We start from the raw sequence: 17,152 nt of genomic DNA, 5'->3' as shown, positions 1-17,152 counted from the left end.
CAACGCAAAATACTAGAGGTCGCGGCAATATCACGATTATCGCAAATTTTGAAAGGTAACTTCATTTTAATAATTGTCATGCCTTTATATTTTTATCAGCAGTAGCATGATAACCACTAGCATATTCATATCACCCTGGCTACGGTAAAATATTTTATAGTGCCTCAGTTGTTTTTTATATGACGCATACTCGTGTCTTTTGCTTCTAACAAGGCTCTGTACAAGCGGCCACTGACATCCAACAGTAGATAAGAAAATACTATTTTTCGAAAAACAAGAATCTACCCAATTCGTTACACCCTTGGTGAGATGGTGGTCATGGGATTTTGAACTCGATTTGTGAAACTTGTGATGGTTAAAACCCTGTCTAGCCTATTATCCTGGGGCCATTTCGTATGGTCTCTTTTTGAATATCGTCAACCATTTAACCCCTAAATTTTAGGGCCTAAAACGACCCTCGTGCCTTTTTATAAGCGTTTGCTGGAGTTCTCTTCCGCGAGGTGACACTAAAGGACGCGCATATAATATTTTTCTAAATATGCGACCGTGTGTCCAAAAACTTGTAGAAATCAATCTTAAATGTTATTGCGTCTAATATTTCATTTTTATTTCATCGTTTTCTTGTGTTCTTTTCCAACAAAATAATACCATAACCATTATCATAGCTAAAATACTTGACTGTGCTGCCAATACACATCTCGAGTTTAATCCCATTTATTTAAAAATGCGCAGTCAAGGCTGAATTGGAAAAAAACCGTTCCTTCCTAGAATAGTGGCCCTAACATGTTGTTAGATATCAGTGGCCGCTTGTACATGGCTTTCTTCGCGGAAAATAAATCAAATAAAAGTTGTTTGAAAATCTTCATTGTGGTTTATATACAGTTTTCGTCACTGGTATCTTAGTTATGGAATAACGTGATAAAACTCAAACAACGCCCATCGATTCCAATAGTCACGTATCGTAGCGCGCTTCATATGTTTGATAGGAATAACTCTGCGCAATTAAAGATAGAACCTATTGTGTAGGAAAATGTAATCAATTGTTTAAAAAAGTTTAAAAATTTAGTGAAAAAACATGAATTCGTCGCAAAGTTGAATTTAATATCAAATACACAATCTAAATCCAAGCGAAATACTAGAGGCCGTGATAATATCACATGTATCACAAATAAATGTCAACTGTCAACTATTTTAAGAGCGTTAATGTTTCGGAAAATTCGGATTTTTACCTTGCTATGCCAACATAGCTAGGCCCAAACAATTATGAAATCAACATTTTAAATTAATTATTTTGTTATTAGTACGATTCGGTTCGTTTAATACTAGGACTTACTACAGTATATTATCGTAAAGATTAGCGCATATTCAAACGATTCTGACTAATCAGTGTTTTATTTGTACGAGGGGCATTATTCTGTGCAATCAAAAATCTATAATAAACATAGAAGCAGTTGTGCAAGGAAAAGCGATTGGTTTAATAAAGAGAAATGTCAATGATTGGGATGTCCGTTCCCGAATACTAAACTGTTTTGGAATACCACAGAAAAAACATTCCAAATATCGTTTAAACTAAATTAACTATGCCAAAGCTATGCTGCATGGATGTTTGAATGGTGCTCCCGTAGTATTTGTACCAAGATGACGTACAACCTGAACATAGCATGTGTACAAGGTTAGGGTTAGCAGGTTATTCGCCATCTTGGTACGAATACTACGGGGGCGCCATTTGAATCACTTTATTACTCACCCTCTGTAAGAAAGAAAAAGTAAAACATGGCATATTGAAAAGACTGTCAAAGTGAACTGCCCCATTCCTGCTTTAATGTGCATCATCCTGATCATCACCCCTCCCCATATTTAAATTTTGATTAGATCGAGAAAGTAGTTAACAGAGGCCTGCGATTTTACAAGCTAATTTATTTAGCATCGACGATTGTTTCCTTCGTGAGATGACGATTCAGAAAGGGAAGAACATCGGTATTTTGCCGTTTAACAATGGACCATGATAGAGCTTCCAAATTATCAATCAAATTAGTGATTTAAAGCGATTAAACTAGAGTTTTGTTCTACCTACCGAAGACTCGTCAAAGTTCAAGGTGTTCTTCGTTTATTTTTGGTATTTTAAACCACCGTATTTCAGTCGTAATATTTTCTTCATTATTTTCAGTCGGAAAGTTGAGATTCAGATTCACTTCTTAAATTACCGTCACTTCGCCAATGATCGCATAATAGGGCGTTCTCAGGCGCAGTTCCGGGCGAGAAAAAAATTACTTAACGACGTTCCGTGGCATAAGACTATCCTGTACAGAAGGCCGCACTTGATTTTCCATTGGAAAATGCCGATATATAAGCTCAATATCAATATTGCATTGTACTAAAATAAATGTTACATCATGGAATTTAACCGCACATAGCATATTTCAAGCGGTGATACCTTGTTGTTGTTGTTTTATGTTTTATGGCGCTAATAACTTCAGTGGTCTTTTGCGCCATTGATCAATTCGAATTTAAAAATACTATACTAACATTTAAAAATACTGTAATCTGAGTGGCAGCACTGCTCTGTAAGTGTACAAGCATTACTGATACGTGTTTTCTGACTCAGCATTGCACGCTTAATTAAATTTCATTCCGAGTTGAGGTGGTTGATATGAGATTAGAACTCAAGACAATTTTAACTCGCGAAGCTAACATAGTTAAGTCCAGCATAATTATAAATTCACGAAATAAGGTTTCTATTTTTCAAAATATTAATTTGCGTTAATGGCTAATTAGACAATTTTGCTATAAAATTTAAAAACACGAATATTTTTCTTTTCTGCAAAATACCGCTGACTTCGGATTCGCTTCAATGAAATTGAACTCAAAAGTCATGAAACAAGAGTCGCCTTTTTACCTATTAACTATTTAGGTTCCAGATATTGCTTTAACTCCAATTAAATCGTCAATTATATTCGAGCCACTGATACTCAAAAAGCTTCTATTTTTTGACCACCAGAAATCGGTTGGTTTGTTATTGACTATGTCATTAAATTATACTTTTGGTGAAAAAGACATTGGATTTAAACCCGACCAAGATTTTTAATTTGCGACATCAACATTGTCAGATGCATCTAAGTTATGAAATCTACAGCACAACTGATCATCATTCTTTAATTAACATTATTCCAAATAGAATTAGGCTAATTTAATGCTTACTGCGGCAAGGCTACTCAACCATTTTGGACTAAAGATCCGAATAAAAAATTCAAAATTACTAGGGTCCAGTCTTTCTAGAAATAATATTTAGACAACGATAAACGCGACCTTTCTCGGACGGCTAATGATTATTCTATTCACTAGAATAAATTTATAACTATTCACATGGTTTATTACGAGAGTATATTAGAGTTCGTTCCATAGTCAGGTGCAATCATGAGCAAATTATAAAATAAGATCATTGAATGAAAGGAAACATTCACATACATATCCAAAGTGGGGCCAATGATTTCAAATAAAGAGATAGGTGCGCATGCGGTTCGAACACTCGAAAAGTTCGTTTTCGGACCGGTCCGCCAGTTGAGTAGCACTACTGCACTACATCAATTAGCTTTGTGATTAAAAATTAACGTCTGACCTATGTAATAATGTCTGGCAGCGATCTTTTTACTTGTGTTCTCCTAATTACGCCCAGAGCAGGGCTTTATGCAAGTACACGTAGCCACACAGGTACTCAAGCAGACTCAAAATTATTTCAAGAAACAAAATATTTCCGATTGAGTATTGTCCACTCAACCCACGTGAAAATCATATGAATTGATTTAACAATCGAGACAAAATGCAAAATATGAATAAAATTCGACTTACATTGTATTGAGGATACATACCTTTTTGCCTAAATTCATAAATTAGCATGAAAATTATTTTTGAAACAAATTGACCGTACGCAACTCACAATTGTGCTCTATGAAAACCAAAGAAAGTGGTTAAAATTATCAGACTAATCAGAAATATTCATGAAATAAGAAATTGCGTTTATCCCTGTTAACGTGTTTCAGGCTATTTAGCATCATTCATTTGTTTCCCAAAGTTAACTATGTTTTTTTTTTTATATATTGCAGATAAATAAACTGAATCTATGTGACCATTCTTCTATTACTTGGGGAGACGAAGAAATATCAACAATAACTGAAATCGTTCGTCAATGTCAGGTTAAAACGTTGGTGGTGAATATTCATAATTTCGAACACAATATGTTGGAAGGGTTCAAAAAAGTGATTGCAGAAGCCGGTGCTGATCTCGAATTGGGATAAATTTTTTCTGAATGACTGCTCAGAGTTTTACTTACTTATGCTGATTTTGTGGTAATCTTAGCGTAGAAACATTTTTTTGTTGTCAACTTTTTTATATAGCGACAACGTGGAAACGTTGTCCTAAATGAAAATTCTAGTTGAATTGCATTTGAAATAAGTGTAAAATCTTAATGTTGTTTTGCATATAAACATATCATTTAAAATAGATGTGAAATTTTGATTAACATAAATTAATTAGATACAGAGTGTGTGATTTATATACGGCTTGGCGCAAAATATAGGGCAGGGGTCGCAAACTACGGCCCGCGGCGCAATATAATCCAGCCCGTGACGCTTCACTGAATTATAGTAACAAAACAGCAGTTTTGGCGATCATATTCCTTACGTAACAGAATTTATTTTGAGACACGTGTAGAATAAATTATAATATAACCCAGGGGTGTGCAACCTTTTTCGCAGGCGGGCCAAATATCAATAACTGGGTGAAACCGCGGGCCGCACCTTCACTTAACACAGGCTTTCTATTAGTTGCATGAACAAAATAGAGTCTTTTTGTTATTGAACTCATGTCGTCATCATAAAAGGTTCTTGCAGAAATAATGAGTTAAAACGCATGAATTTCTTAAAACTATAATTCAAATATATTGTCACACCCAATTTAAACAAAATCAATGAGAAATTTGCTGCTGGATTCTTTTCCCAACTACTTTTATCCAAATTTGCTTAAAAGTAAGTGCTAGCAACTTGATATAACGTCCATTTTAGTAAAAAATATGTAACCCAAAAGTGCCATGTTTGAAGCCATGACTTTTTTCAAATGTGGAAAGTTATCTTGGTTGAGATGGTTTCGGTTTAATACGCCAAGATTCATTTCCAAATACTTTGCTGTCAAATCTTATTCTAGATTAGATTTAAACAAAATTAACTGATAGGCTGAAACCAAAACTCATTTAGCTTTTGTATCTCATTTTTCTCTTAATATTGAATTTTTTCAAACTGCTTTCCAGTTGCCTAATCTTCAATTGCCCGTTGTAATAAATTCATTAGCGTCTGCTCGGTATTTTCGTGTAAATGTTCGCTGCTCGGCAAGTGACAGCTTTGTGAATTGTGTTGTTCGCTTCGATGTTAGAACGTTGTAAAGTCATAGACATAGATAATAAATTGGACTCAAATATAAGCTTTGTAGCGCAAAGGGAAACAGATCAAACTAAATTAAAAATAAGGTTTGGCTGGCCACACACCCTTCAAAATTTGCACTTCTACGCGGGCCGCACGATTTCCCCCCGCGGGCCGCATTTGGCCCGCGGGCCGCACTTTGCACACCCCTGATATAACCTAATAAGTATATAATTCACAATTACTTGCTTAATGAGCTTATAATTTAATTATAATTAGACAAATGGCAACAAATCGCAGAAAAGTTGATGATAGGTGCCAATAGTTTAATGACGCTGAAAATATTCAAATGGTCAGTCTTCGTGGGCTGCTCAAAATCTAGTTTCTGATCTGTGTGAAGAAAATGGGTTTCAGCGGCCCACTGTTCGGTTTTTAACTTTTTAAAAATGTGTGCGGCCCACCAATGACTAACAACCTTTATTTTGGCCCGCGAACGACAAAAGTTTGCCGACCTCTGATATAGGGAACCAAAACACACTTTTTTATGAAAGAATGATGTTTACTTGGTACAGAGATACAAAGAAGAAAGGGTACTCCTGAAGTATGCGCACCAAGATGTCGCACAACCTGAACCCTGACCTGATACACAACCCGAGTTCAGGTAGTGCGCCATCTTGGTGCGCATAATTCAGGAGGTCCGAAGAAAGTCTCAATCGAAAGCGAAAACTAAGAAAGTGAAAAAAGACAATAATATGGTATCAATGGGTATCTTTTGAACATTGGCTTTTTCGCTTAGCTTCCGGCTACAAAACGATATATCCTCAAGAAATAGCTCCTGCCAGTTTCGTATTTTACGTTTGCAGAGTGTAAAAGTAGTTTAGTGTGGTAGTGCTTTTATTTTCCCCTATAGACGAGTTACAATAAGCAATGGTAATAAGTAAAGAGATTCAAAATAGTCAAAGGAAAGAATTTATTAAAAAATCTTGGGAACCCCTGATTTGAGCATATGCATTGTTTAGACAGGGGTGTGCAAACTGCATATCGCGGAGAAGTGCCAATTTTGAATCGTGTGGCCGCGTAATGAGATTTTGTTTATAGTTAATCTGCCACGTGAAAGCAATTCCAATCTCTTTGCGTCGCAAAACCTATACCAATGTACCTGAGTACCACTGTCATATTAGCGAAACCAGCTAGCCAAATACACAATGTTATAAAATCGTTTTTCTCACTGAATTCGTTTAAAGTCGGACAATAAATTAGAACATCAGATTTTAATATATGCATTTTAACTCAACATTTCTGCGTAATGTCCCCGTAACCCCGTAACAATCCCGTAAGATCAATAACAAGAAAATAAAAATGTTGTGCTCGCAACTACAGTAGAAACCTACAAAATTAATTCGTTCCGGAAGTAGAAATTACATGTTGGAACTAGCATGATAACTAGAAAACGCACATAGGGAAAGAACGGAGAAATACCAAATAATACCGCAAACGGCTGTTTTCGATCACAAAAAAATGTAATATTTGTAAAATATTTCGAATCAAAACGTGGACGGTGGCGCTGGGATATGTGCGCCATATTCGGTATTCTTATAAACATCGCGGTATTTGAATATTAAATTCGAATTGGGCATCCTTTATAAGCACTGCATTAAGTTAACCAAAAACAAACAAATATCGCTACGCATTTGTTAGGTTTTCGGCGTTTCGTATGCAGAAAATCTTACGTTAGCGGGTGAGCCGTAGCAATATTTTTACGAGAAAACTTTTCGTATTCAAAACCTTTCGCAGGTATGGAGTTTCTAGGTATGGCCCGCGGCTTCACCCAATTACTTGTATCTGGCCCTCCTGCAATAAATATTGCACATTCCTGGTTTAGACGTCCAGCTCAAGCACATGTTAACAACTTAATTTAAGTAACGCTATTTAAGTAATGCATCAAACAACGCAAATGGGCGTTATCAAAACCGGACTCAAATCTACAAGGGTTTAAAACAGTCGTGTAACAGTAACAGGCTAACCCCGTGTCATTTCGACGTCCCGAGGAACCATAAATTTCACTTGAATCAAACAGCGAACAATAACAAAGCAACTTGTAAAGAGGCACATTGAAAATATTATCACAATTCCAAAAATAGGGTCAGACTTCCTACTTCGATTTTTCCAAAATTATAATTAGAACGACTGACAAAGCAATTTTCGACTTACAATTTTTTGTAGTTTTACAGCGAAAGTTTGGTACTATGATTTCTTGGAGAAGTCCAAAATTTAGACTGCGTAGACGTTTGAAATTTACGCTACTCTTCAAGTATGCGTACCAAGATGGTGGACACCAGAACGTAGTATGTGTACCTGGTTAGGATTAGGCAATAATTTCAGGTACAAATACTACGGTGTAACTTGGCTAGTCCCCGAACTCGTAATAGAACTGAAATGAGGAAAATTAGAAAAAATTGAGGCCTGACCCTAACCTGCTACAAATACTACGTTCCGGTGTCCGCCATCTCGATCGACTCTGGCTAGTATGACCTATAAGTTCACACCCAACTAGGCAGAGAATGTGAGAGTAATAGAAAGTAAACGACATGGAAAGGTAAAATGAAGTTACTGATTCATATATATATACACAGTATTTAAAATAAGAAAGCATAATTTTCAATCAAACTTTAGTTATGTTTAACACAATGGACCTTTCCCCGACCTTTGACCCCCGAAAATTTTTTCCTATACTTTACCATTGCAAAATTTTTGGGGCTATTTCGAGAGTGCTTTTGCGAGTTGGCGCCTGTAAAATGGGGTATGTGTTTCAAACCATCATAATTATTCATCGCATACAACAATCAGTTTTTTAAAAGTACCGGTAAAGAATTTCAGCCCAGTCTATCACAGCTATTTCTACACTAATTTTTTATCACGTAAAACTCAATTAAATTAAAACTCATAGGAAGACAGAGTGATCATTAAAATATCTGATTTATATTTAAGTTTCCGAAACACAACTAAAAACTAACGAATAGAGTTCAAAAACGCGAAAACGAGGTATGGTTTACAACCACGCTTGAAAATCTGTCTGAGTGAGAAAAGTGTCTGAGCGGATGTGAAATGGGAGCATTTTTACGTCATTTTTTGCATCTTCCTAATGGAAGCCAATGTCACGAAGTAAACAAGGACGTTGATGCTCGAGGAAAGATCCATTCTGTTTTCGCGACGCACTTAGCAACTCGCCACGGCGCATTGGCGTGCCGCCCGACTCTCAGGGTACGCTGGGTTACACCATTTTTCTATGCCAATTTTACCGTATCATTCTTGGTGTTCCACGAGGCCAGTTAAAAAAAACGTAAGTGTCTTTGTATAAAAAGTTTGGGAAACGCTGGACTCTAATATGTAGATCAGGAAATTCTTTATGGTTTATTGCCTGCACTGAAAACCAGTATCGGTTGTTGCTTATAGCACGACGGTAATTCTGTTTGGCGTTAGGACTTGCTAAGTTTTTAGTTACATATTCAACGATAATATATCAACAAACCTGTCGTGTACGAAGAGTTTGTTCCAGTTTTCAATAGTCACAAATGACTGATCACTTTTCTTGGAGGAAGGTAATCCTTTTTATAACATTGATGACCAAGTATTATATCTGAAACTCAATGCAGTCTAATACCCAATGAAACTGAACTAAAAAAAGTAATGTGCACATAGACAAAGCATACATAAATGGTGACAAAGCAACACAAAGTCAAGAAAATACCACGTGGACAAAGCTGCATACATGGTGACAAAGCAACACAAAGTCGAGAAAATACCACAAGATAGTCTTTCCGTACTCACGGGCTGACAGAACAAGCGCAATACAGATGCTTTACAGCGTCTGTGCGATATTTATATTATTGTTTTAGTACGAAATCAGAAAACAAAGGTCGATACAATATGACATAAGTTTTTAAACATCACTCTAACTTCAGATTCAAATTATTGGAATAGAAAAAGAAATACCAAATAACGACTAGGCCAGATCAGGATTCTGTTTCGCATGCAACTGCCATGGTGGTGGGTAGTGAAACGTGCTTCCATCGCGCTTCAAAGCAGTGGGCACGAAACCCAGTAGCCTTATAAGCTAACGGCTTCGGACAATAAATAAAACCGAGTATTCAACGAAATTATAAAAGAAAAATGCGTATAGACAAATCATGAATAAAACTGCATACATGGTTACAAAGCAACACAAAACCAAAATGACTGCAATATATAGTGCACAGTGCCATCATAAGATTCTAAAACTGACGCCAACAGTAATTACGGCGCAATTCTTATCCTAAAAAACACGATCTTAGTTACCGCTTATAACTAAGAAAATATTTAAATTTAACCAAAATATTTCGTCAGATTCCAAAAAAATACAGCAAAATTATTCGACCTCCATACGGCACTGATGACGTGGTTAGGTATGATCGTGGTTAACTCTTTTAACCTGAAAATTGTATATATCCCAACCTATCTAAATATTTCAAAAAATAGAGCAAAATTATTCTACTTCATTACGGCATTCATTGATTAACAGGACAACCTAATTCTAGTTGTTTTATTGTGTCTGAGGTGGTGGTCATACTTTTCCTAACTATAATACTTCTGCATGACATTTATATTGCCGTAATAGGAAATTATAGTACAATTCTCATTCTACCAAACATGATCATGCTTGACGCTGATGACTTAAACAATGTTACATCCAAACTTAACTAGAGGTATTATCGTTCCATAATCAATATCGCATCACACAACTACGAGAACTGAGAATTTCAACAACCAGGTATAGGGAAATAACGCAATATTACTCTATTTCCGTTTGCCACTCACCGACTAAGAAGACAAGCAGAATATCTATATTTTACGACTTTTGCGCAATATTTGGTACTCCCGAAGTATGTGTACAAAGATGGCGGACACCGGGACGTAGTATGTGTACCAGGTTAGGCCATAATTTCAGGTACAATTACTACGGGAGTCACTTGGCTAGTTCCCCAACTCGTAATAGAACTAAAATAAGGAAAATTGAAATAAAATTACGGCCTAACCCTAACCTGTGTCCGCCATTTGGTTCACATACTTCGGGAGCACACGCGTGGTATGTGTACCAGGTTAGGGTATTGAGCCATAATTTCATTCCGATTTTCCTTATTCTAATTCTGTTACGAGTCCGGGGACTGTCAGTGTTAGCCAAGTGAATAGACCCCCTTCCTATAGGCTTCCTTCCCTTAACACAACTTAATGCAAAGTAGGCGAACAAAATTAGTTACTCCCAATGTTCTTGCTTTCCGACTCCGAGGTAACAACTTCTTAATTTAACTTGCTAATCTATCCTAAATGTATAACGGCAGGGTCAGATCAGACTGCTCGCCTTAGTATTGCCATATCAGTGTTGCCAGATCCCAGTGATGAAAAAGCCAGGACAAGACACAAAAAAGCTCACAACTATAATCTAGAACAGAACTTCCCAAACTTTTGAGCTCGCGGCCACTTTCAATATCTTAAAAATTTTTGCGGCCCTGTTCCCATTAATCATGCTAAACAGTTCAAAATATAAATTATTGATATTTTAAAGGAATCAAAAAAATATTTGAATGTATGTGAATTTTCATCTTTTAGTGGGCCTACTCGATAACAAAAACAAACAAGTAGTTATTCAGATGAATCTCACTGAATTATTCAGTGTGATGGGCGCGATTGCTTTTTGCAGCACAGCAAGTTCACTCACCAAATTATCAGGAAAAAACTTACGGCGCACCTACTCGAAAAAAATGCTGCCTTCAAAAAATCACAATTTTGTGATCGTTAATGTATACTTTCTGTTTATAAACATGTAAGCCTGAAGAATAAAGGAAAAAAATTAGCTTCTCTTCCTTATCACTGCCCGGGTTTCCTTTAAAATGCTAAACAAATTCACCAATATAAGCTAAACTTGGTTAATCAAATGAATAAACTGCAGCGTACGAAATTGCAGCAAGGGTTAATCTCTACTGTTACGTAACAATAGACCCTATGTAACAGAAAGGTAAAATAATTTTGATTCATATATACATCGTTTACAATATTTGAAAAAAGAAATCATTCAGAAGAATCAAATTTAGAGATGTACCGATACCACTTTTGTCGCCGATACCGATACCGATCCGATACCAGCTAAAAACGCCGATACCGATACCGATACGCCGATACTACAAAAAGGCCGATATCACCGATATTCCGATACCGATACTATGTAATTATTACTTTATTAGGTATGCTGTGTAGGGCAGACGGGTTAAAACAATGGTCTTTAAGCGTTGTTCATAGTACACATTATTTCAGATTGAAAAAAAGATATATATATCACATAATATGAAATTAATGTTTGGTATCCATATGCTGTAACTGATCAAGATACATTGTACGGTAACGCTAGTAATCTCGGTGTTCAATTAGAAAACTCATAAGCCGGGATGTCCAATTTGAATTTAATGTTAATATCGCGAGCTTCAAATATCGTTATTCGTGTTTAAAAGAATATCGACCCACACATTCTAGCGCCGCCGTCCTACGTTCAAATTAAAAGCATTTTACAAATATTTAATTTAGTGGCTAATCGTAATCGTCGACGCAATAAGTCAAAGCCAACATGGAAGAATATCAATCAGCAACGACAAAAAGAAGGCCCACCGATAACCGTTGAGGATGTTTTTTTACTTCACTATTTTATAATATTTTACAATTGCCATCCTATATTTTGAGACAGTCTAGGGCTAGGCAGTCAAGTCAATATATCTATAAAGAAATCGTGTAGTTAAGCAGAATTAAAATTAATACCTGTGTAGTGGGATAATTGTGTCGGAATTTAGTTTATCGATGTCGACGGACTAAATGACACTTGTACTTGACGACAAACAGTCAGAATTTATACCCGTGCCAAAAGTCCATGTGCCGTTAATAAGGAAGGACCCCAATTCCACTGTATGATTTAAAACTGGGCGCCTAGTTGCTTTTTGTTATGTGCTGTGTTGATATATTTCTTCATAAAAACTATGTAATATTAAAAATGTCAATATAAAAATTTGACAGCGAAAAAAGCCAAATAAGTTGAGCTAGTTTAGCTGATAAATAGCTAAAAACACGTGAATCCTATTCTCTCGCAGGGGTGGGGACATGTATGGCTCATAGCTCACGATCTCTCCAGACAAAAATAAATTAAAAAGTAGTATTCCAACTTATCTTTTAAAACATTCTGGACCATATCAAAAAGGTAAATATATCGGTAATATCGGCCTTAATCTAACCGATACCGATACATGGCCGATACCGAAAAAATGGCCGATATTGCCGATACCGATACCCGATACCGATACATCGGTACATCTCTAATTAAATTATGTAAAATATTCCATCGTATATTAGTTAATATTTAACACAAATCTTCTGATTGTCGAGGCGCACTTAGCAATTCGCCTTCGGGGACCACTGGCTTAACGATTAAACCGGCACTGTTATGCAAGCACACGCAAATCGGGTTATACGATCAGAACAGTTGAGCGCAATGATTCTACCGTGTCTTCCTGAAAATGCTACCTAGCCTTAATTTTAAAAATGATTTTAATATAAGTTTGCACCTTAAAACTAGTTTTAAGTGTTTCTAATCAAGTCTAAAAAAAGTACAATAGATATACGACTTGTGTAACATTGGTGTTCTTTTGGCGGCCCCTAGTTTGGGAAGCTGATCTATGATTATATCGTCGCAGTCAAAAAAGGTTTCTACAATCTCACTTCAAGCCTGTCCTCGGTTTTGATTTTACGCACTTGCGAAAGTCGGAAGGTTCTTTTTAATAGGGGTACGGTAGCCAATCGGGGTCTAGTGGGGTGTAACGTTGCCTATTGACTGCGTGATAATTTTTGGATACGTTACTTCTGACCCCCACCTGTAAACGTCATTAAAAATTACGTCACTGCGATCGTCGTTATACTTTGGCAAGCTTTGTTACGTAGCAGTGGCGTAATTTTTTAATGACGAAAATAGCTATTGTTGCGTCATAATTGACTTATTGATCACTGTTTCCGAAATAAAGAGGGAAATCGATGCCCGGGAAAACATATATTAAACATTGGCGGCGCGACACATCCAGTGTAAACGCACCTATTACAGTATTTATTACAGTTTTGGTCTGACTGGGACTTGTTTGTTCGGCAAGTTCAGTCTATATTCTGTACACTTTAAACGATATCTAAGGTTTTTATTAAGGTTGAAGGTTTCGTCAAGAAGTAGTGGTGTGTGTTAACTCACCTAAAATTATTACATTATTTCAAACACGCGCCCACCACACACACACACTCACAGAGAAATTATGTAAGTAAAATGAAAACGCGGTAAGCTTAAGGTAAACTACACATTAAACAAAAAATACTCAAGAAAAAATTATTTGTTTATCATATTAGTAATTTTGTATTGGTTGCCACCGCCAAATTGATCGATATTCTAATCGGGAGTGAACAGTAAAGATAAAGTTTTATTGTAAACTTGTTGTCAGGCTGATTATAGTTGAAGTCAAATGCAAAATATAAACAGGCAAAGCCTCGCTTGAATGTAGGTATTCTCCTACATAATCTGTTCTCCTGCCTCAGTACCATACTGCCTTAATTAATTTTAATTATAATTACTTATACTAATTGGTTATCTTTGATATAGTCTGGACTCCAATTTGGCTCTTTTGGCTTTGATTAATGAAGTGATCTAACTCAAACACAGATATGTCCAATCCGACAAATATGTGCGGGAAGATTTGCCGTCGAACCTTGATCAGCCGTTTACAATAAGAGTTAAGAGGAGTAAACCTAAGTGTATCTCATTTAGAAGAAATTTCTTGTGTATTGTAATATGATGACGCAATATTACACCCAAGTCATGCAACTGGAGCATATTATAAGCTGATTCAGATTCAGATAATTTATTTCCATCATGCAAGAATCAACAAAAATATCAAAGCACGAAAAAAATGTCAAACGTGTATAATGACAATCGTAAAAATGTAATTACAGCTACAGTCTGGACAAAAGAGAACGCTTGATGACGAAATTTGACAGCTACATATAAAGGTTGGGAAGGTTTTTTTGTTCAATAAATCGACAGGACCGTTGTTTAAATATTCCGTGAATCTTTTTCGACCTTCATGTATCATAATTTGAAAATACATTTCGTGCTCACGCACATTGAAAATAAGGAAAAAGAGCCGACGAGAAAAAAGCCAAACTACTGTCGCTGAGTAGCGGTTTGAAGGAGCAGCAAAATGCTTTCTCATGAACTCAGTCCAGTGGTTCTCAACCTTTTTTCGTGGCCCACTTTTGTTGCATAAAAATTCTGCGGCCCACTAACTTTCTCATGCTAGGGAAAAACTACAAGAAAAACAAGACTCTTTTTGTAAAAATAAATACTCTCACATTAATAATCAGAATGAAAAGCAGCAGCATCCTTCATTGCTACTACAAAAAAAATTTGACTATAATGACACGAATAAAACTAAACTTTTCAATAACCATAGTACTTTTTAATAAGCTTGTGGCCCACTTGAAAATGTCTCTATGGCCCAGCAGCAACTGCTAGAATTCAATTATGTGCTGCAGGGCTACTTACCGGTGTAGGGTGGCTCATTCAAGTTACGTCTTCCTCGACCTCAAGTCAACGCATCTGAAACAGATAATTAGCTAACTAATTTCATACCGCGCGGCGCGGCGATGTGGCTCAACGGGCTAAGCGTTAGGAATACGCTCGCCACCGCACCTCTAATCACTCTGCATGGGTTCGCAGGTTCGAATCCCATGCAGGGGTGGTTATGTGCGAGAGGATTGCTGGACTCCTCGCCGTCGTTGAGTGGTTCACGTAACCGCTGGTCGGTTACGGCTTCCTCCACCACCAAGTCCATGCTTCCGAAAACAAACAATACAGTAAAAACTAATCCCATACCCGACTTGGAATGGTAACCGGATGAGAGGCCGTGGTTCGCCATATGGATGAGCCGTATTATCGGCTTTCCTTTCCCCCGGGATAAATATGTAAATCCTATCCTATACCGACATGAACTGGATTAGTGGCGTGGTTCGCCACACTGCCATACGATTAAGTCGTCTTATTGGCCTTTCTTTAACCATGGAAAAATATGTAAATTCTATCCCTGTACCCTAACGTTAAATTTAGAATGGTGTTTCTCAAACAAGATCCCGGTATATTAGAAAAAATAGTTATATGTTCCGTAATTATTTCAAGTCTGGCGAAGTAAAGTTGTAATGCCAAACAGACTTGTTAAGTAAAGTTTTTATGTTTTTTCTTCTTGACAGACGCATTTTCAGTTGTTCAATTTTCATCTGAGCAGGATATACGGTACCTTGTGCGAGACAAACTTCTATTTAGAAAAATCCATGACATTTTTGACTCACTAACGCCAGCGATCTCTCTCTTATCGGTATCGTTACGACGAGAAAACGAGAGAATTACCTTGCTCGATTTCGGATGATGGTCTGCGCGACCACTACGTCACTGCGACTTCGTAGTGATGTAATTTTCGGATGACGTAGTCGGATGGAGGCTAGGAATGACATGCAAAATTGTTGAGCCAGGCCAAGTAGAGGTACTCGCCCACCTGACTACGTCATATAAAAATTACGCCACTTTAACATCACAGTAACAAAATAAGGCCCATCAAATTATACGGATTGTCGTCCAAAACACGCGGACGATCACCCGAAATCAAGCAAGCTATTTCTCTCGTTTTCTCACCGTAACGATCCCGATAGGTATATGATCAAGATTGCTGGCTTCAGCGAATTCGTTATCGTTGATATCGAGATACTAATTAGGGCGATCGTACCGGTACCGGTAGCTTTTTTGGCAAGCTCTATGGCGTGACTGTGACGTCTTAGTGACGTAATTTTTGGATGACAAAGTCAGGCGGGGGTTAGGAATAACATATGCAACGCTACGCACAACAGAAGTAGTTGTGGTACTAAACTGGTACCGGTAGGTACCGGTACCAGACCCGAGTTTTTAGCAAGAAAAATATGACAGTCTCAATGCAGCAATGATTTCAAATTAATATAGACGTAAGCATGGCGGATTCTGACGCCACTTCTGTCATGCCGGACACCTTTCTGCCTTTGTTACAGAGAAAACTAGAGTGTTTGTTTTTTCTTGAACCAAATGTTGGGACATCTTGAAATTAGAGAACTTACCGTACCGTACTGTCTTCGGGTCTCGTGTAGTTTCGTACCTAACGTACTTCTAGTTTGCATAGCATAAATTTTTTTTGATATGTCAATCCTAACCCCCATCTGACAACGCCATCCAAAAATTACAATCACGTCATAGAGCTTGCCAATGATACGTACAATCGCCTGAAATGGCATTGGCGCCGACGATGAAGAACTGATTGACATTATCGATCTTTCTCCTATTGGAATTGTTGCGATGAGAAAACGAGAGAAATAACTGTCCGATTTCGGGTGCTCGTTTGCGTGTCTTGGATGGCAGTTCGTAAAGTTTGAAGGGCCCTATTACCGGTACGTCACTGTGAGGTCGTGTTGACGTAAATTTTGGATGGTGTAGTCAGGTGGGGGTTAGGATTGATACATGAAAAAATTGTCATGCTACGCCCACTAGAAGTATGTTAGGTACCGGTACGAAACTACATGAGACCCCTGTCTTCTGCCAACTCATGGTCTGGCATACCAATTGT

General features: G+C 37.2%; 1 protein-coding gene across 1 annotated transcript in view; it reads left to right on the top strand.

The window, feature by feature from the left end:
• The window catches only part of LOC120326634 (uncharacterized), a 29,343-nt gene extending 24,812 nt beyond the window's left edge, over positions 1 to 4,531 (top strand). Inside the window, exon 3 of the mRNA XM_078112286.1 lies at positions 4,101 to 4,531. Coding sequence (XP_077968412.1) covers positions 4,101 to 4,292 — 192 coding nt within the window. The 3' untranslated portion in view covers positions 4,293 to 4,531. The remainder of the gene's footprint in view (positions 1 to 4,100) is intronic.
• The last annotated feature ends 12,621 nt before the right edge of the window (positions 4,532 to 17,152 follow it).

The sequence above is a fragment of the Styela clava genome, chromosome 4 (assembly GCF_964204865.1).
Source record: "Styela clava chromosome 4, kaStyClav1.hap1.2, whole genome shotgun sequence".
In the NCBI taxonomy this organism is placed as follows: domain Eukaryota; kingdom Metazoa; phylum Chordata; class Ascidiacea; order Stolidobranchia; family Styelidae; genus Styela; species Styela clava.
Note: the sequence above shows the minus strand (reverse complement) of the source record. Positions and strands in the feature narration are given on the sequence as shown.